At 49.6% G+C, this 21223-nt stretch overlaps 2 protein-coding genes across 4 annotated transcripts in view; one reads left to right on the forward strand and one right to left on the reverse strand.

Moving 5' to 3' along the window:
* On the reverse strand, nucleotides 1-14507 carry MRPL37 (mitochondrial ribosomal protein L37). Its single transcript, XM_044301147.1, has 7 exons — nucleotides 14125-14507; nucleotides 12935-13118; nucleotides 11301-11416; nucleotides 10493-10678; nucleotides 9481-9635; nucleotides 9056-9259; nucleotides 1-86 (listed from the first exon to the last, which is right to left on the reverse strand). Exons 1-7 carry the CDS (start codon nucleotides 14456-14458, stop codon nucleotides 9-11), a joined length of 1257 nt encoding a protein of 418 aa, XP_044157082.1. The 5' UTR covers nucleotides 14459-14507; the 3' UTR covers nucleotides 1-8.
* Nucleotides 14308-21223, forward strand: part of LOC122943423 (NADH-cytochrome b5 reductase-like) — a 22875-nt gene continuing 15959 nt past the window's right edge. For 2 of the 3 annotated variants that reach the window (XM_044301148.1, XM_044301150.1), the window contains exons 1-2: nucleotides 14388-14518; nucleotides 18554-18733. In XM_044301148.1, the coding sequence (XP_044157083.1) occupies nucleotides 14474-14518; nucleotides 18554-18733 (225 nt within the window). In that variant the 5' untranslated portion in view covers nucleotides 14388-14473. Of the gene's footprint in view, nucleotides 14519-18553; nucleotides 18734-21223 lie in introns of all 3 variants that reach the window. The other variant, XM_044301151.1, reaches the window with a different exon arrangement.

Raw genomic sequence — 21223 nt, forward strand, 5'->3', positions numbered from 1 at the left:
CTAGTAACTTAGACTGCTCCATTCAGGTACATTGCCCAAAATTTCATAAAGGTTTCTGGCTTGAAACCAGCGATGCCAGCAGGTACCTGGAAAGAAACAAAGTGCATGTTTTCAAACAGCTAATTGAAGGGGGTCCCAGGTGTCAGACCCCCACACATCAGATGCTGATCTACCAAGAGGATAGATAATCAGTTAACCCCTTCCCAAGTCCTATCTGAACATATATGTGTTTAGACAGCGCTTTAATCTAAAGCTCCTACAATCTAGCAGGAGCAGGTCGGGTCCTGGCTGGGAGACACAGCAAAACACTGAGGGACATATGTAAAAAGGAGATTTTTGTGAAACTCACCTGTAAAATCTTTTTCTCGTCTTTTCCATTGGGGGACACAGACCATGGGTATAGCTTAGAGGTATTAGTAGGAGGGACACTATGCAAATGAAAGAGCTCCTCCTCCTCGGGCTATACCCCCAGACTCCACCAGGAGGAACTCAGGCGTTGCACAAGCAGTAGGAGAAGGAGCAAGAAAAAATCATGGAAACCATCGGACCAAGCCATAAGGTCCAACCAGAAACAGAAAAACTGAACTAAAGACCCCTCCTGCAACAGGAATAATGGGTGGGAGCTGTGTCCCCCAATGGAAAAGACGAGAAAAAGATTTTACAGGTGAGTTTCACAAAAATCTCCTTTTCTCATGCTTTTTTCCATTGGGGGACACAGACCATGGGACGTCCAAAAGCAGTCCATGGGGTGGGAAAAAATACCAGCACCGCCAGGAGGAACGCCCCAACGGTCAAACAGGAACCACAGCCTGCAAAACCCTGCGGCCAAAGCCGCATCAGCCGAAGCCAGTGAATGCAACTGACAAAAATTTGCAAAAGGTATGCAAGGACGACCAGGTGGCCGCCGTACACAGCTGAGACGCAGAGGCACGACTGCGTCTTGCCCAGGAAGCCCCCTCCGCCCCAATGGAGAGAACGGCAATTCTAGCCAGGGGAACTCCACCACAAGCGTGACAAGCCGCGGAAATAGCCAAGCAGATCCAGAGCGCCAAGAACGGCGGACGGAAGCAGTAGCCGCGAGACACACCTCCAGGACCCGTACAACATCCAGGGAATGCAGAGTGCATTCCTTGGGGTTAGCCGGAGAAGGACAAAAGGAAGGCAGGACAAGATCCTCATCAAGGCGGAAGGGAGAGACCACCCTGGGCAAAAAGAAGGGGACTGGACGGAGCACAACTTAATCCTGGTGGAAAACCAGAAAGTCTCCTGACAGGAAAGAGCGGCCAGCTCCGACACCAGTCTGACTTAAAAGCTCGTGATGGGACGTGAACTCACAGCCACTGCATAATAGCCCAGAACTTTAATCACTACGCTATGTAGCTGTATCAGAAGCTATGGTCACAAGGAAGTCCAGATGAGAACAGTCAGAGAGACCCTCCTCAAAGGCTCGAAGGGGGCCGACTGCAGAGCGCGCAGAACCAAATTGAGATCCCAAGGAGACAAAGGGGGAACATACGGGGAACCGAATGCACCACCCCCGAAGAAAGGTCACCACCGGACCCTTAAGAGCAAGGGACCTCTGACGGCCCGCGCCGAAACCTGACCTTACAGGGAACTAAGCGACAGTCCCTGCACAAGCCCAGACTGAAGAAAAGACAGTACCATCAAGATGGAAAACCGAAGGGGAGGGAACCCCGAACCCTCAAAAAAGGATAGGAAGGCCATCCAGGTACGATAGTAAATCCGGGAGGAAGAAGACTTCCCCGGACTGATCATGGTCCTAACCACTGAATCCGAGAACCCCATCTTTATCAGGATGGCGGTTTCAACAGTCACGCCGGTAAACGAAGAGACCGCAAATTCCGGTGGCAGAACGGGCCCTGAGACAGTAGGTCCTGTCCGTCGGGAAGAGGCCATGGGGCGTCCGCCAGCAACCGAGCCACGTCCGAAAAAACCACGCGCGGCGAGGCCACTCTGGGGTGATGAGAACGGTCGGAGTCCCTTCCGCCTCGAACTGGCGTAGACCCTTTGGTAGGAGAGGAAAACAGAGGAGGCTGAAGTCCTGCCACGGAGACACCTGCGCATCCATCCGTACGCCTCCGGATCTCGGGCGCGAGCCAGGACCACTGGGATCTTGTTGTTGAACCCGGACGCCATTAAGTCCACATCCGGACGGTCCCATCTGTGGCAGATTTCCTCGAACCCTTCTGGATGCAGAGACCACCCGCTTGGATCCACCGTGTTGTGGCTTAGAAAGTCCGCTGTCCAGTTGTCCACTCCTGGAATGCAAACTGCTGACAACACCGGAACGTGCGTCTCCGCCCACGTCAGAATTCTCTTCACCTCCTGCATCACCATCCGGCTGCGGGTCCCGCCCTGATGGTCGATATAGGCCACGGCAGCGGCATTGCCCGTTTGAACCCGCACTGGGAGGCCCGCAAGGAGAGAGGTCCAATAGGAGAGAGAGAGCGGAAAAAATCGCCCTCAGTTCCAGAAAGTTGATTGGAAGGCGAGACTCTGCCGCCGACCAAATTCCTTGAACCGTGCGAGACTGGAAAACGCCCCCCCCAACCCAGGATGCTGGCATCGGTGGCGGCGATCGTCCAGGAGAATGCGAGAAAGGAACTCCCCGACCTCAGGTTCTTTGGGAACAGCCACCAAGGGAGAGCTGCCCGAACCCGCTGAAAGGTAAAGGATCTCCTGTTGCGCCAGGCGAGTGTGAAACTGGGCATATGGAAGGCCTCGAAAGAGGCTACCATAAGACCCAGGACCTGCAAGTATTCCCGAATGGAGAGGCACGGGGAGCGCAGCAGATGCGACACTGCCCCCTGGACCTGGGAGGACTTGAAGGCTGGTAGAATACTTAGGCAGCCGAGGTGTCCAAAATCACCCTCCGGAAGGAGAGCCTCTGGGACGGGAAGAGGCAGGAGTTTGGGAAAGTTACCAGCCAGCCGAACCGTTCCAGGGTCTGAACAGTGATCCGGACGCTGTCCGTGGTCTGCGGTAGAGAGGGGGGCCTCTATCCGGATATCGTCCCGATAGGGCAGCAAAGGAATGCCCCAGAGCCATCCGAGGAGGGATGCTGCTGCTCACGCTCCCTGTTAGTAGTCGGGCGTCTTCTGTGGAAAACCACTTAGAGAGGTGGTTGGCGTCACAGGATTTGAAAATGCCCTATAGTCCAAAAAGGACCTGGCTCGTCCGAGCCGGATAATTCTCCTTCGGATTACTCTCCCTAGGGAGGGGGAAGAGCAGTCCGCAAGCGCCACCGGCGAGGTGAGGGGGGTGGAGAGACGGAGACATCCGAGGTGGGATGCTGCCGCTCACGCTGCCTCTTCGTAGTCAGTCACCCACTGTGGGGACCACTGAGAGAGATGGAGTCGTTAGCGCCACAGGATTAAAGGACATGGTTGCCTTGGCGACTAAGACCAATTTAGCGGCCGCGCTGGACATGGCAGATGCCCAAGCGGGGACCGCAGGCCCCCAGGGATGTGGAGGAGGGGTGGAGGAGGGGGGTAAGGCAGGGATGCAGGTAATACTTATCTGCTCCTGCAGAACTTCTCCTGCAGAACTTCTCCCTCGACTCCAGGACCAGCAGGGATGCACCTCATCAGGCTTCTGACTCCTTGTCCAGGAGTGCAGTGTTCTGGTGGAGGGTGGCAGCAGGAGACCCAGTAGCTGGTGGGATACCGGAGCTGCAGGTCGAGCCCGGATCCACTTGTCTTCTTTGGGGGGCAATGGAGGCAGCGTCCAAGGACGGCAGCGGGCATTCCACGGGGGACCAGGAAGGCGCCATGCCGACCTGTGTCCCCATCTAGAATAATATAAACAATTTTTGAAGGCTGAAAGGGGCTTTGAACTCAGAAAGCCTGGACATGGGGCAGCAGCAGCAGCAGCAGTACCACTGAGCTACCAGCTTGCCTGGCACAAAACGGAGTAGAGTGATGAGGAGCTGCACGGCCATGAGCAAACAGAGTCTCCGGTGTAAGGAGAGTCAGAGCGGCATGCCGAGGCTCCGCCTCCCCGAAAGCGTCATTATGGCGCGAAAAAAGCGCGCGAAAAATAAGCGCGCGCGCGAAAATATGCGCGAAAATAAGCGCGCGCGTGATTTAAACAAACACCACGTGGAGGAGCGGCCTGCCGGCGGGCGCTGAGGGAGCGCAGCAGCCAAGGCCCGACGAGAGAAGCGCTGAAGCCCACAGTTTAAGGGGGAAGAGATGCCAGTACTCCAGTGCCAAAATGAAGAAAGTGCCCCATCAGGATCCTTCTTCAAGTTCACCCAGGTAGCCACAGACAAATAGACACAGAGGGAGGGGGAGGGATTGGGCAACACTTATCTGCTCAGCATGCTCCCTCGATGTCCAGACCAGCAGGGATGCGCCTCTTCAGACTTCTGACTCCAATCCAGGAGAACAGTGCTCTGGAGGAGGGTAGGCAGCAGGCGTCCCAGCAGCTGGTGGGATGCCGGAGCTAACAGGTCGAGCCCGGATCCACTTATCTTCTTGGGGGGAAATGGAGGCAGCCAGGCAACGTCCCAAAGACGGCGGCGGGCACTCCACGGGGGACCAGGAAGGCGCCATGCCGACCTGTGTCCCCATCTAGAATAAAAATAACAAAAAGGAGTAGAATCAGAGAGTGTCAACCTCCTTCACCAGACACTAAGCAAAGACTGAGTTCCTCCTGGTGGAGTCTGGGGGTATAGCCCGAGGAGGAGGAGCTCTTTCATTTGCATAGTGTCCCTCCTACTAATACCTCTAAGCTATACCCATGGTCTGTGTCCCCCAATGGAAAAAAGCACGAGAAAATAAATTGTCACAAAATAGGGAACCCATTGCAATAATTAATTTGTCAGTTAATATTTAAGAAATAAAAAGCTATAGTTTAAAAAAAATATATATATATATATTTACTTGAAGAATTAGCAAATTAAACCTAAAAAGAAAAAAAATAAAACCTGCTAAAAAGTGACACAAAAATTATTTTGGTAATTAATAGTAAGGGCTCTTTCACACCTGCGTTATTGTCTTCCGGCATAGAGTTCCGTCGTCGGGGCTCTATGCCGGAAGAATCCTGATCAGGATTATCCTAATGCATTCTGAATGGAGAGAAATCCGTTCAGGATGCATCAGGATGTCTTCAGTTCCGGAACGGAACGTTTTTTTGGCCGGAGAAAATACCGCAGCATGCTGCGCTTTTTGCTCCGGCCCAAAAAAAACTGAAGACTGGCAGGATCCGGAATGAATGCCCATTGATCCGGACTTAAGCTAAACGTCGTTTCGGCGCATTGCCGGATCCGACGTTTAGCTTTTTTTTAGAGTGGTTACCATGGCTGCCGGGACGCTAAAGCCCTGGCAGCCATGGTAAAGTGGAGCTGGGGAGCAGCATACTTACCGTCCGTGCGGCTCCCGGGGCGCTCCAGAGTGACGTCAGGGCGCCCCAGGCGCATGGATGACGTGATCGCATGGCACGTCAGCCATGCGGCGCTCTGACGTCATTCTGGAGCGCCCCGGGAGCCGCACGGATGGTAAGTATACCGCTCCCCCGCTCCTACTATGGCAACCAGGACTTTAATAGCGTCCTGGGTGCCATAGTAACACTGAAAGCATTTTGAAGACGGATCCGTCTTCAAATGCTTTCAGTACACTTGCGTTTTTCCGGATCCGGCGTGTAATTCCGGCAAGTGGAGTACACGCCGGATCCGGACAACGCAAGTGTGAAAGAGGCCTTAGTCACTTAACCACCACGTGCACAAAATCACCAAAAGTTGCCTGGACATTCAGGCTAGGGATGAGCAAATCAACTTCACATCCGAAGTCTATTCTCATTAAAACTTTGTTCCAATAATGTACGGCGCAGGAGCCCCTGTCAGTATTGGCTCAGATGAGCTGAAGTTATTGCTTCGCAAAATCTAATTTGTACTGTAAAAAAAACATTTTCCGAACTGATTCTGTTCCAAGCCTTTCAGGTTAAAACTGCAGAACCCCTTTAACCCTAAGGGCAGTTGTACACTGTGCCAAGTACACACGTTTTCCCACACCGATTTTGTGCACAAAAACTGCAGCATGTAAACTTTTTTTTTCTTTGGTGGATTTTACCCCTTTTCAATAGAAGGGTGAGGATCTTCAGATAATTTGCATCAAATCTGCACCATAAATGGGGAAAAATAGCGCAGATTTTCCACACCAGGGGCAGCCACCGTTGGGATCCTTTCACACGAATTGGCCTCGCAGCATGTCAGCGAGAGCACCTGTCCTGACCTCCCAGCCCTGCTGGGGTCGCGTAGAATTATGTTGACTTATGATGCTATATAACCTTAGGCCTCTTTCACACGATTACGTCAGCGCAGGTCCTGCAGGAAGAAGACGATACCAGCTGCGCGATCAAGTGCATGAGGAGAGTTAATTTTTTTTAATTTTTTTTAACCCCTCAATCGACATTTTAGTAAGCATTCTGTATTAAGAATGCTATTATTTCCCCTTATTAACCATGTTAGAAGGGGGGGGGGGGGGGGGGGGAAATACTGTGAATTTACTTTAATGGGGTCTGGGGTTGCTCATCCGGTCATGTGCATGAGGCCTAAGGGAAAATAATAGTGATTATACTTTAATGGGGTTGCTCATCCCTATCATCTCCTAGCAACCATGCGTGAAAATTTTTTCACACAGCCCCATTTATTTCTATGGGGCCTGCGATGCGTGAAAAATGCAGAATCTAGAACATGCTGCGATTTTCACGCAACGCACAAGTGATGCGGGGAAAAACATTGCTCATGTACACACCCACCCCCATTGAAATGAATGGGTCAGGATTCAGTGCGGGTGCAATACTTGCCCGGGTGAAAGGGGCCTTACAGTTCTGGAATGTATTGTGTAACACTGACTGCATTATGTCAGTGTTATCCAATACATTGCAGACCTCCCTAAGGGTTACATAGCATCATAAATCAATATAATGCAGTGCGACCCCAGCAGTGCTTGGGAGGTCGGGATGGGTGCTCCTGCTGACACACACAAACTGCAATTCCAATGTGTGGAACTTGCTCCTGTGAACAGGGCCTTAGGCTGCCTGGGTGGGTGAACTCACATAAGATCTGCGTGATATTCCGTGCAGATTTATGTTTTTGGTGTGGATTTGATGCAGTTTTACAGCAGATCTCATCCTTCACTGGAAAAGGATGAAATCTGCAGCTAAAACCCTAAACGCAATTGACATTCTGCAGATTGGGAAATCCATACGGCCGGTCAATTTCCGCACAGGAAAAAAAACTGCCACCTTGCACATGCAGTCGCATACACTTTGCTGGTACTGTACTAAACTGCACGTATTCTACAACGTGTGCAGGTGGCCGTTCAATGGACAACAACCCTCACCTACAGGCAGCACTCATGAATTATATCCAACATTTTAACGCTATGTCAGTCATGAAGGTTTTGCCTTAAAGGGGTGTATAGGCTTAGGGCTCGTTCACACGACTGTCTTTTTCAGTGTTTTGCGGGCCGTTTTTCTCCGATCTGTTTATTTTTTCAGTAGTGTTTTTCCGGTTCCATTCCTGTATGGCATATACAGTAATTACATAGAAAAAATTGGGCATAACATTTTCAATAGAAGGTTCCACAAAAACGGAAAATATACAGAGTACATTCCGTATGGGTTCCGTTTTTTTTTTTGCAGGACCCATTGACTTGAATAGAGCCACGGAACGTGATTTGCGGGCAATAATAGGACATGTGCCATCTTTCAACGGAACGGAAAAACAGAAACGGAAGGCATAAGAAGTGCATTCCGTTTTTTTGGTGGAACCACTGGAATGGTTCCGTATACGAAACGCAAAAAACGTGCCCTTAGAACAACATGGCTGCTTTCTTTCAGAAACATCACCACACCTAGTCCATGGGTTGTATTTAATCTCAGCTGTATTAGAGTCAATGAAGCCAAGCTGTGGACAGCAGCCATGGTTTTCTATTTCTGGACAACCCCTTTCAGACGCTCCGGACTCACAGCATTATATTGATTTAAGATGCTATGTAACCCTTACAGTTCTGGAATCTATTGGATAACACTAACCTAAGGCTGTCAGCATTATCCGGTACATTCCAGAACTTGTAAGGGTTACATAGCATCATAAATCAATATAATGCTATACGACGGGTGCTGCGCTGAGAGCCTGAAACCAGTTTAAAGGGCTTATTCCATGAAAATTATCAGCTTTTCACAGGATAGATGATAACAGATCATGAGGGGTCCAAACTCTGGGACCTGCAGTCCAGAGAACAAGGGTACCCCAAATCCCCTCTCTGAAAGGGGCGGTAGTGCACATGTCGGCGGACCACTCCTTTCACAGTCTATGGCACTGACGGAGCCCTGTCTACTTCAGCCCAAAAGAAGTGAAAGGAGCAGTGGACAACTCGTCCTTGTGATCACAAGCAGTGCCTGCAGTTAGATCTGTAGATAGGCGATATCATTTTCATGGGATAACCTCTTGAATTAAGGCCTCATGCACATGACCATTCCGTTGTTTGCGGTCCGCAATCCGCCGATCCGCAAAAAAACGGAAGCCGCCCGTGTGCCTTCCACAATTTGTGGAACGGAACAGGCGGCCGTCAATATAAATGCCTATTCTCGTCAGCAAAGCTTGGACAAGAATAGGACATGTTATATTTTTTTTTAGCGGAGCCACGGACGTGGACAGCACACGGAGTGCTGTTCGCATCTTTTGCGGCCCCATTGAAGTGAATAGGTCCGCATCCGAGCCGCCAAAACGGTGGCTCGGATGCGGACCCAAACAACGGCCGTGTGCATGAGGCCTAACAGGAATACTCCAGACAAAATTTCTATACCAACTGCAGGGCCTGAGCGGGGAGGTATATTACAGGGATTCAAAGAATAAAGATAAAACCCCTGGGTCATGTATGGGCATCAGTTTTGTCTGGTGTGTTCCTTTAAACTGACACTAATAAGCATCATGTCCGGACTACCAAATTATAAGGAACATGGAAGAACACGCTCTGTCTCCAATACTCATTCCGTTCCTGCTCCCAACCCTATTCAGGCTACTTACCAAAACCACTTTACTCCTAATTTTTGGTTTAACTGCTACCGTGTCGTACAGTGCTTGGTCTCCATCCATCCAGACAATGTTCTTAATGCCATCATTAGTGCTGAAATCCAATGTGTTCAGCTGCAGCACCATGAAATGGAACAACTGCCCATCAGTGCCCACGCTCTGTACTACAATCGGTTGAGGCAAAGTCTTGACATCCTCCTGGGGGAAAAGCAGAACTGTTACTGTACATGTCTGGTATACGGACAAGCCCTTCAGCTTTACATGAAGGCGCAGTAGTGCACATGCATTCTGGGAAAAGCTAGATGCAGAAACAGTAGGGCGTCCATAATATGCCAATAACCTGCGTCCCAAATACACATGGCACAGTATAGACATGGCAAGAGGAAGGCACAATCCTGAAAATGCAATGAGGGACTTACCCCAAAGAGGATCTTGGCTTTGGCTACAGCACCCCCAAAGGCGATCATAATCATTTTAGCCCTCAGCTGGTCTGGAAGGCATTTTGCTTTGTTGTCACACGGTTCAGTGAGGTATACAGTGTGCGGGTGAGAATACGGAAACCCCTCCTTAAAACCTGCAGGAGAGTTGTGAAATAATTATTCAGAAAACCATCATTAACATTTCAAAGATAAATCCGCACCTTTTGGGTTTGTTTTTCTTGACAAAGACTCCTGGGCAGACCTGGAAAGTGAAAGCATACCTGCTTTCCGCTGCTGGGTCCAGGCTCTTTAGCTCCCGGACGCCTTGATCTTGTACCCCACGGTCAACATCCGCTTTGACATTGCTGCCACCAATTGCTGGCCGCAGCAGGGACCTGCCCCCTAGTGACAAATTGATATGACGCAACGAGAGCAGGTCATCGGAATGGCTGCAGCTGTGTCAAGGCAGATGTTGACTGCAGGGGAGTGATGTAGCCAAAACACATGGCTCGGAGAAAGGAAGTATGATTCTCTTTGCAGGTCTGTCCAAAGGTGGTCAACCCCTTTAAAATGAACCTGTCATTTTAGTGTCAAAATCCAGCAACCCTACCCCCACCCAAAAAAAAAAAAAAACACAACTTGCTTAAAGGGGTTGTCCAGCCCCTAATATTGATGACCTATCCTCAGGATAGGTTATCAATATCTGATTGTCAGGGGGTCAGGCGCCCCACCGATCAGCTGTTCGAAGAGGAGGCAGCGCTCCATGTGAGCACCGCTTCCTCTTCATCACACCGCACTTCGTTTCGGAAGTGCGGTGTGATACAGGCGCGCCCGCTCCATTCAAGTGCCTGCAATTACACTACACCACCGCTCCATTGGAGACGACGCGTAGTGTGATGTAAGAGGAAGCGGGTGTCCTACCCCGTCGATCACATATTGATGATCTAGCCTGAGGATGGGTCATCAATATTAGGGGCTGGACAACCCCTTTAAAGCTGATGAGTGGACATACCTATATCATTTTTTTCCTCATACACATTGAGTTCTTGTAGATCAATAGCTGGAGACAGCGGATAGAGGGAATCCAGGACGTGCTGCTCAGTGGCTTGGATTTCACTGGAGAAAGCCATGGTTTCTAGCGGGGTCTTGGCGCTCATCAGTAAACCATTAGTCCCTCTCACATGGTAAATAGTAGAGTCTGCAAAATTGAAAAAATAAAATATATACACACACACACACACCTGGGTGAAACAACACCTAAACCAAATCAGGCAAGTGAAGACATACAGCCAGGCTGCGCAATTTAACAGATTATGTATTAAAGGAGGTTTTCAGAACCTATTTTTATAAATCCAGTTGGGGTATTCGGAGTTAGTAGAGGGGAGTCATCTGTTCAGGACCCTCACCTCAGAGTGGAGAATGGCTACAAAAAGCACTTCTCACTCTGGAGCACCCGTCCTGTATTACACAGACTGACAGCCTTCCCTCTATGACTGTGTATACAGAGAGAGCTGTCAATCACTGATGGGACTGACTCCAGAGCAGAAATTTAAATGGATGAATTACAAATTCTAATGAATATTTTCCCATAAAAACTATACATCCATCTTTACTAAACCCGTTATTTCCATAGAAGAAAGCGTGGGGACCATGGTACAGTCATGTGCAATCCACCTACCACACACACAAGGGGTTAAACTTTAGAGGATTATAGTTTAGGGAGACAGATTATTTAGAAAAACCAGAATGTGCTGTGCACGGCCCCATTGATTTGTATGTGTCTGTGCGTCGTGTGGATAACTACTATACATGGCGCTTACCTTTATGCCAAGAAGTTGCCAATTTCCAATTCTCCATAAACGTCCTCTGGGAAAGTGAAGGATAAGCGCAGGTCTGTGTTCGGCACAAGTGAAGGAGGCCTTGCAGCAGCTTCGGACTACAGACCAGAGAGAGTAATATTAAAAATGTTCTACTTCTTAAAAGGGGCCATCAAGGATTTTGATGGCCATTAAGATGACTGACGGGGGTCCAAATGCCTGCATCCCCACCGATCAGCTGTTTCACGGTAGCTTTGTCTACTGGATGGAGCTGTTTTTTTTTTTGCAGAGCTGCTCCAGTCCACCCCGGTAACCAGCTCTGTCCACTACACAATCGGCACAGCCGTGTAGTTCTGGCTCCGGTGCTACAATGAAACCGCTTATCACAGGGTGCCAGACCCCCACCAATCTAATAAAGACCTATACTAGAAGAGGCCATCAATATCAAAATCCTGGACAACCCCCTTTAAGGGTGGGTTCACACACTTTTTTATCTAGAAGTGGATCCTGCAGGAAGGAGAAGTATAGGCCCGGGCTACACTTAAACCATTTTATATTTCGTATAGGGATAATCTACTTTTCGCCAGCAAAGAATAAAGGGAGATTTCAGCTCTGAAGCCTACATAACTGTGAAGGCTGCTCGGGGAGCATTCTCTAGACAGCAACTCAAGTAATATAATGTTATAGTCTAGTAAAAATAATGTAAGGTCATGAGAAAGTTACTTTGAGATACAAAATGTGAGCACTGGCTTTAAAGGGGTTACTCACCCCTGGGGACCTGGTGGTAATCATACTTACCTGATCCCCACAGCTGGATTCTGGCTCCGTCTGCAGGTCCTGGGTCTCCCAGCATCACAAATCTACTTTGACATTGGTTCACATGACCACTGCAGCCAACTGGCCACAGCAGTCACGTGTCACGCAAGCATCACATGACCCTGTGACATGATGCATGCGTGACACGTGACCCGGCGAAAAAAAACCCGATGCTGACGTGGGAGACCCAGAGCCGGCAGGGCAGTGATACAGCCAGAACCGAGCGTTGGGGATCTGGTAAGTATGATTACCACCGCAGGTCTGGCCACGTTGTGGGGACTATAGAAAAGGTCTCCTGGGGTGAACAACCCCTTTAAAGGGGTTTTCAGCTGGCTGAAATATAAATACAAAAGAAAAACACCTTACCTTTGTAATTGTCCCACCGCTCCTCTCTTGTGGCGTTTGTCACGTCCATCATCCATGCGAACGCTGCTGCAAATCACTGGCCTCTGCAGTCACCTGATGTTCATGCACATAATAATTGGCAGCAGTGGTCATGTGAACGATGGATGTGGCTTCTTCACGGAGCGGCAGGACACTTTAAAAGAAGACTTATTTTTTTTCTCTTAATTTTAGACAGCCCTCTACCAATGTTTTTTTAAACCTCTTGGAAAACTCCTTTAATGATGCCCGCTGTCTTAACATTTTCTGAGGTCTCGTTAAAGGGGTGGTCTCATGTAGACAACCAGTGTCTATCAGGCTGGGGGGGGGCTACACGGCAACACTGCATCTAATGATAGTCAATGATGTGACAGAAAATCCGACACTGGACGGGCCGCACGACATTCCGCCATCGCAGCTCAGCCCCCCCACTCACTCACCAGTACTCCTCCCTCTCTTGTATTTCACCAGTGGTGCTCCATAGGCAGGCGCTGGAAATAGCATTGTGCACCCGTTCCTCGTGATTGGGGAATGTGTAGGCCGGGTCGTAGCACAGGTTGGCTATCCTCTCGGGTAATCCTTCAATTAACTTGGACTTGGTCAGCCACAGCGCCTGCTTTACACCTGGACACAGAGACGGACAGAAGATGTGACTCCTCGGTATCTTCTACATCACCTGAGCTCAGGGTGAGAAGAGCAGACATTCATACCCAACAATGATCTAAAACACGGGGGGGGGAGATTTCTGATAAATGGAGTACAGCGCCACCCATTGTATAGTGCAGGGATCAGCAACCTCCGGCATGTTCTGAAATTACAACTCCCAAACTGCCGCATTCTCTTCTATGGAGTGCCGAAGGTTGCTGATCCCTGGTATCGCATTCACTTCTATGGGGCTGAGCTGTGCCTAGGTCACGTGACCGATAAAGGCGATGTCACATGACTTAGGCTATGCTGAGAGAAGGCTGCCAATGCTACTGCAAGCGCTGCTGCCTTCTCAAACAGCTGATCGGCGGGGGTCCCGGGTGTCGGACCCTCACAGATTAGACCTGATCCAGGGGACAGGTCATCAGTATTAACGTCTCGGAAAAACGCTTTATGACATCATTAACCCTTTTCAGCCATGATGGCACGCTGTAGGAAGTACACGCTCGCTGCAGGAAGTACTTCGGTCAATTTTGTTGTCTCCGGCAGTGACCATCAGTAGGGGGGGGGTCACGCGCCAAGTACAGATGTGACCCACCTTACGGCCCTGTCCAGCCGACTAATCCTCTTCGCCCTTTTGGCGACACTGGTAATTAACGAGAGTGAATTCTGTGGCTTAACGGACGCAAAAAACTCTGGTCAGCATTCAGATGAGACGGTCAGCGCAGACCAGTACCGCCGTCCTGTTTGGTCGGGGCTCGCATGGCCATATAGACAATTCACGTTAATTTGGGGTCAGCGACCTCCGCCACTTCAGCTGCTGTGAAACTACAACTCCCAGCATGCACCACTAACTTCTATGGGGGCTTCCAGAACAGCATCTGTGCTTGCTGGGAGTAGTGGTTTTACAACTGGTCAGGTATATGGCTCCACCAGTCACCCTCCCTACAGGGCACAGTGACCTCTGCCGGGGCCCCCTCCATACCTCCCAGCAGGCGGCACTTGGGGTTGAAGACGTAGGAGGGCTGCTCCTTGTACAGCGCCATCTCCTGGGCGGGCGGGGAGCGGTAATACTGCGGGTTCCAGTTCATGGTGAAATCCGGGAGCTGCGGCCGGGCCAGCCATGGCACATGGTAACCGCGGTCGGCGTAGGTGATCCGCTCCAGGCCCGGGATCTCCAGCGGCTCCTTCCTCTGCTGGGGCTGCTGCTCCTGCCTCTTACTGCGGGCGGCGCTGACGCTGAGACATCGGAGGCCGCTTCTCCGGGCACCGGGCAGACCGGCCGCTGACACGGAGCGGGTGAGCATGGAGGCCGCCATCTTGGCGCGCTACGGATGCCGGGTAGCGTCCTGTCTGAGGAGGAGCGGGCTGTATCCGGTGTGAGTACAGTGCGGGGCCCAGTATCAGCTGAGAGCACTGGGGGACATCTATCGTAACTGGTGTGAAGGAAACATAGCAACCAATCAGATTCTACCTTTCATTTTTTAGCGCTCCTGTGGAAAATGAAAGGCTCCATCTGATTGGTCGCTAAGGGCCACTAAGCCAGCTTTGATAAACCTCGCTCCCTCATTTTCCAAAGAGGCTGCAAAATCCTTGTAAAAATTAAAGGGAACCTGTCACCGATTTGTGTATAGAGCTGAGGACATGGGCTGCTAGATCGCCGCTAGCCCATCCGCAATATCCAGTCCCCATAGCTCTGTGTGCTTTTATTGTGTCAAAAAAACGATTTTATATGTAAATGAAAATTAGATGCGTCCTGACCCTGAGATGAGTCCAGCATGAAGGAGCCCAGCACCGCCCCGCATCCTTCGAATCTCCTCCTTGCTCCCCGCCGTCACAAAGCAAGTGCACCGTAATCTCGCAATGAGCTAGCGCATGCGCAGTGTCGGCATAGTGTTCCTTTGCTATGCTGGCATCAGCCTCAAGGAATGAACTGCACATGCGCTAGCTCGCGCATCGCAAGATTACGGCGCTCTATATTTGTGACGTTGGGGAGCAAGGAGGAGATTCGGAGGATGCGGCGCGGTGCTGGGCTCCTTCACAAGGTACCACTTAGAACCGAACCCGAGTTCGGGAAATGTTTTTTTTACAGTGCAAATTAATTTATGAAGTTATTACCCGAAGTCTTGCGAGACTTCGCGAAGCAATAACTTCGGCTCATCAGAGCCAATACATTCTAATACTGTACAGAGCTCCCGGTTCCGTACAAGATTGGAACAAAGTTTTATGCAAATCAACTTCGGATGTTTCACCTGAAGTCGATTCGCTCATCCCTAATCCTTAGCACTAAGACTAGGTCATTTCAAGTGAATGGGACTGGGCTGCAATACCAAGCACAGCCACTATACTTTGGACGGCGCTGTGCTTGTTAAACTGTGAGGGAGCTGCAGCACTCAGCGGAGCAGCGTCACCTCTTAAAACAGCTGATCGTCGGGGGGTGGCGGGAATCGGACCCCCACTGATCAGCTATTGATGACCTACCCTGAGGATAGACCAATAATATCAAAATCCCGGACAACCCCTTTAAAGGATGTTGTGCCAAGATTTAAACTTAACTCCAGAAGATAGGTGACAAGTGGTGTTAAGCGAACCCGACCTTTTACTGAAAAGTTCAAGTTCGGTGTTCGGGCATTTAATAATGCTTGTTGAAAGACTGCAGGTCAGCCAATCAACAAGCTTTTAAGCTGTGTGCCCTTAGACGTCATCACAGCCATGCCTACTAATGGCACGGCTGTGATTGGCCGGTGCATCATGTGACCCAGCCTCTATATAAGCTGGATCACGTGTAGCACCGCCCATCAGCTCTCAGTAGTGCAGGGACAGAAAGCAGGCAGCGGAAGTGAGGGACAGTGTTAGTGGGATTTATTTATTTATTTTTATTTTTTTGTGGGTGCAATACACCATCTTTGCTCCCCTGACAGAAAGATCATCATAAATCTGGCTGTTAATTCTGTGGGTGACCTACAGCGATTTTTTTTTTTGTGGGTGCAATGCAACATTGTACTTTTTACCCCTGACACACAAATATAATAGTTAATCCGTCTGTTAGTTAGGTGCACGTCACATACCCATTCATTGTGTGAGTTACACCTGCATTGCACACGTGACAGGGAAAATGATATATCCGGCTGTTGGTTCAGTGGGTGATCTCAAAGAATGAGGAGAGCGTCAAATAAGGGACGTGGCCCCGGTCGTGGAGCTCCTGTTGCAGGGAGAGGACGTGGTCGATCTGTGCCAGCTACACGCACAAGTGAAGCACCTTCCTCAGGTGCAAATAGGTGACAGAACCTTCAGTGGTATTTGGTCGGGCCTAATGCAGCTCTATGAATGGTGAGGCCAGAATAAGTACAGGCCCTTGCAAATCAGTCTGAGCCCCAAGTCATGCAGCAGTCTCTTCTGCTTTTTGATGAAAAAATCCCACTTAGCCCTGCCCCAGAAGTGGAGGAGATTGAGTGCACCGATGCCCAACCACTTATGCTTCATGGGAGGACCACCGCAGCATGTCTCGGATGATGACGAAACACAAGTGCCAACTGCTGTGGCTTTCTGCAGTGTGCAGACCGACAAGGAGGGCAGGGGTGAATACTGGGTGAAGGATGATGTGGAGGACGATGAGGTCCTAAACCCCACATGGAATCAAGGTCATGCGAGTGATCTGTGCAGTTCGGAGTAAGAGGTGGTGGTCGCACAGAGCCACAAGCACAGCAGAAGAGAGAGCAGGGTGCAAAAGCGGAGCGGCTGTCCTCTAGACAGTACGCCTGCTACTGCCCACCGCAGCAAGGGACCGAGCACACCAAAGCCAGCTACAAGGAGTTCCCTGGCGTGGCAGTTCTTCAGACAATGTGCTGACGACAAGACACGAGTGGTTTGCACGCTGTGCAATCAGACCTTAGGCGAGGCATAAATGTTCTAAACCTGAGCACAACCTGCATGACCAGGCATCTAAATGCAAAGCACAAACTGCAGTGGAGTAGACACCTGAAAAACCAAGAAAGGTCTCTTTCCACCCGCGATCCCTGGCCCTGAATGGCAGCATTTCATTGCCTTTGAAATGCTGTCATTCCATCTGGTGGAGACAGACTTTTTTTTAAAAACCTCTGGCGGTGGCTGTCCCACAGTACGTGGTTCCCAGCCGCCACTACTTTTTCAGGGAAGCCACCCCCGCCGTGCACAACCAAGCGGCGGACAAAATTAGGTGTGCACTGTGCAATGCCATCTGTGGCAAGGGCCACATAACCACCAATATGTGGACCAGTAAGCACGGGCAGGGACATTATATCTCCCTAACTGCACACTGGGTAAATGCAGTGGCGGTTGGGCCTGAGGCGGATAGCAGTTTGACGCATGTCCTTCCGCCACCGAGGATTGCAGGACATTTCTCGTTGCCTCCTGTATCCTCCTACTCTGCTTCCGCCTCCTCAACCGGTCAGCGTAGCACCTTCACCACCAACTTCAGCACAGCCAGAGGTAAACGACAGCAGGCAGTTTTGAAACTCATCTGTTTGGGGGAAAAACCCCACACCGCGCAGGAGCTGTGGACGGGCTTGGAACAACAGACCGATGAGTGGTTGGTTCCAGTGAGCCTCAAGCCCGGCCTGGTGGTGTGCGATAATGGGCGAAATCTCGTAGCAGCTCTAGGACTAGCTGGTTTGCGGAACGGCACGGACAGCCTTTAATATAACTGCCTATTCTTGTCTGCAAAGCGCGGACAAGAATAGGACATGTTATTGTTTGGGGGCGGGGCCACGGAACGGAGCAACGGATGCGGACAGCACACGGAGTGCTGTCCGCATCTTTTGTGGCCCCATTGAAGTGAATGGGTCCGCACCCAAGCCACCAAAAGTGCGGCCGTGTGCATGAGGCCTTAGTGGCCCAAAGTTCAGGTCCCCATTGACTTCAATGGGGATCGGGTCCCAAACTTTGCAGTGAATTTCAGGCGAACCCGAACTTCCAAGTGTTCACTCAACCCTAGCGACAAGTGTCTGATCTGTTTGGATCGGACCAGTGGTACCCCCACCTATCACAAGAACGGGGGTCTTTCAACCCATCCTTGGTATGAATTGAGTTGAACATGCACACTGCAGCTGCATTCATCTCTATGGGACTACCAAGCGCTGTTCTATGGAGCGGCAGTCTATACAGGGGACACAGGACCCCCGTTCTCCTGGTCAGTGGGGGTCCCACCCACTCTGATCAGGTGCTTCATAGGGATATGGGACAATTTTAAAGGCATAGCATGGAGGTCTACCAAATGGTCAGATGATGTGATACATAGCAGAATGCTTGAGGAGATTGATCCTTGCATGGCTATACACCTCCTCTCCCTACTCACAGCCCCCAAGGTCACATTTGGACACTATATTTACCGCAGAGTTTGCACCGAAGATCAGAAATCCCTGTGCTTTTCCCTACAGGTTATGAACAAGAGTAGAAATGACTGGCTGTCGCTGAGACCGGCGGAACCAACGCCTGCTCAGTGCTGCGGGAGCGGCTGCACCCCCTGCATATATGACCTCTATCAGGCTGAGCTGGAATTGTGGGAGAAAGCGAAGGAAAGAGACGACCCCGGCCTCCTACAAAAGATCAAAGTCAAAGTAATTCACTGTTTAGTCATTTTCTAAATAAATTGCATTAGATACATCCTGGACCAGAACCTTCATCTGCATTCGGCTACGTGCACACGAACGTTGTTTGTTTCCGTGTCCTTTCATTATTTTTTTTTGCGGATAGGATGCGGACCTATTCATCGTGTGCTGTCTGCATCAGTATGTCTGTTCCGTAGCCCCGCAAAAAAAAAAATAGAACATGTCCTATTCTTGTCTGTTTTAGGCATTGTTACACAATGGATCCGCAAAAAAAAAATGGATTGCATATGGATGTCGTCCTTTTTTTTTTTTTTTTTTTTTGCAGACTGCAAAACACATACGGTCGTGTGCATGTAGCCTAATACTCCAGGGCTGCAATTACAATTCTTCTGGTTGTCATTAGAAACAGTCAACAGACATTCTAAGAGGTTTTCTATGGCTCAGCTATAACGCAGTGGGATGGTTAGGCTACTTTCACACTAGCGTTTAAGTTTTCCGGTATTGAGATCCGTCATAGGGGCTCAATACTGGAAAAAAACTGCTTCAGTTTTGTCCCTATTCATTGTCAATGGGGACAAAACTGAACAGAATGGAGTGCTCCAAAATGCATTCCGTTCCGTTTAGCTGCGTTCCCAGACCAGAGAGCAAACCGCAACATGTTGTCTTTTGCTTTCCGTCCTGGGAAACTGATCAAGACGTATCCGTCATGACCCCCAATGCAAGTCAATGGGGACGGATCCGTTTTCTCTGACACAATAGAAAACGGATCCATCCCCTATTGACTTTCAATGGAGTTAATGACGGATCTGTCTTGGCTATGTTAAAGATAATTCAACCGGATCCATTCATAACGGATGCAGACGGTTGTATTATCAGTAACGGAAGCGTTTTTACTGATCCCTGCCGGATCCAGCAAAAACGCGAGTGTGAAAGTAGCCTTGAAAACTTGGTGCCCCTGGAGGCTGTGGATCGGGACGTAGTGATGAGTAACATATATGCAACCCCATGAAGCTACTAGGCGTAGATGGCATTACGCAACCTGGCGGTTACCTTTTCTCGGACTTACCTCTCAGACATACCTCGCCATCCCATATTTTAGTTGCAATGAGAGTCGAGGCAGCTCAACCTGTCTCCCCCCCCCCCCCCTCCCCTCTCTTCTTTCCTTTCTCCTTTCCTCTTTTCTCTCTTCCTCCCCTTCTTTCTCTCTTTTATCTTTCTTCTTTTTCTCTGTGTTATACATAAATGGTATATATTCTAGGTAGCCATTGTCTTCCCTGAAGTGTCATGCTTTATTTTGTAAAACATCTCATAGCTTTTGATGCCACTCAGGAGACGGGGGCTCTCCCGCGCCATGAGTTACTGGACATGGACTAGAGATAGCGCGTCTTCCATCTGTTAAATGATGTGTCTATGATCTGTGACATTCTTACTGTATACCTATAATCTCTGGTCAATTGACCATTGTTTGTTCATTTTTGATGAAAAAATCTTGAAAATAAAGAATTTATAAAAAAAAAAAGAGTTTTCCCAGTATTGAAGACCTTTCTGATCGGTGAGGGTCCAACACCTGGGACCCCTTCCCCCTTATCAGATCTTCCCTGTCAGTGTAGCAGCACAGCTCCATTCAAAGTGAAGTGGCCGTGTCGGGTACTGCAGCTAGGTTCTTTTTCATTTGAATAAAACCCAGCATGGCCACCAGACTTTAAAGGGAATCTGTCACCAGGGACCTCCCTATCCAACTGTATAGCTGCCATTCACCTGATTAAAACGCTGCTTTTCGTTTGTTGATCCGAGGCTTTTTCTTGATAGGCAAATTAGGCCTTTGGTGCGATAAGGGTGTCAGCATTGCTCCTGTGGCACCCAAGCTTCGCTCCATTCTGTGGCCAGCCCCTCCCTCACTGTCTTTCTATTACCTGGCTCTGTCAATCAAAACAGCGAGGGAGGGGCTGGCCACTATGGTGACGCCCTCATTGCACTGAAGGAAAAATTTGCATATTATGAAAATGTATCATAACTCGGGAACAGAGCCTCAGATCAACAAAACAAAAGCAGAGTTTTATTAAGTGAACCTCAGCGATGTGTCTATGCAAACAGCTGGATGGGGAGGTCGCTGTAATTTTTGCAGTTGAAGATATTTCAACATATCGGGAAATCCCATTGAGATGATGATGATGGTGGTTGTCTACTTGTGGTGTTCAGTCCTCATGGTACAGCAGGATAGGCACTGATCATTGCTCTCAATGAGACCACTATTTGTGTTAGGTTGTGTTCACATCACGTTTTTGTCTTATGTAGTTTTGTCTTACTGAGAGCGAACTTGTGTTTTAAGTTCGGCGTCCAAGGTTTGGGTTTTCGGAGAATCCCGTTATGGATTCCGCTACCACAGACCATAATGGAATTCTATGACGGTATGCACCACGGAAGCCGATAAGAGGCATTCCGTATTGCATTCCATCATAATAGAAGTCTATGCTAGTGCATACAGTCATAGAATTCTAT

This window comes from Bufo gargarizans, chromosome 7 (genome assembly GCF_014858855.1).
Source record: "Bufo gargarizans isolate SCDJY-AF-19 chromosome 7, ASM1485885v1, whole genome shotgun sequence".
Lineage (NCBI taxonomy): Eukaryota > Metazoa > Chordata > Amphibia > Anura > Bufonidae > Bufo > Bufo gargarizans.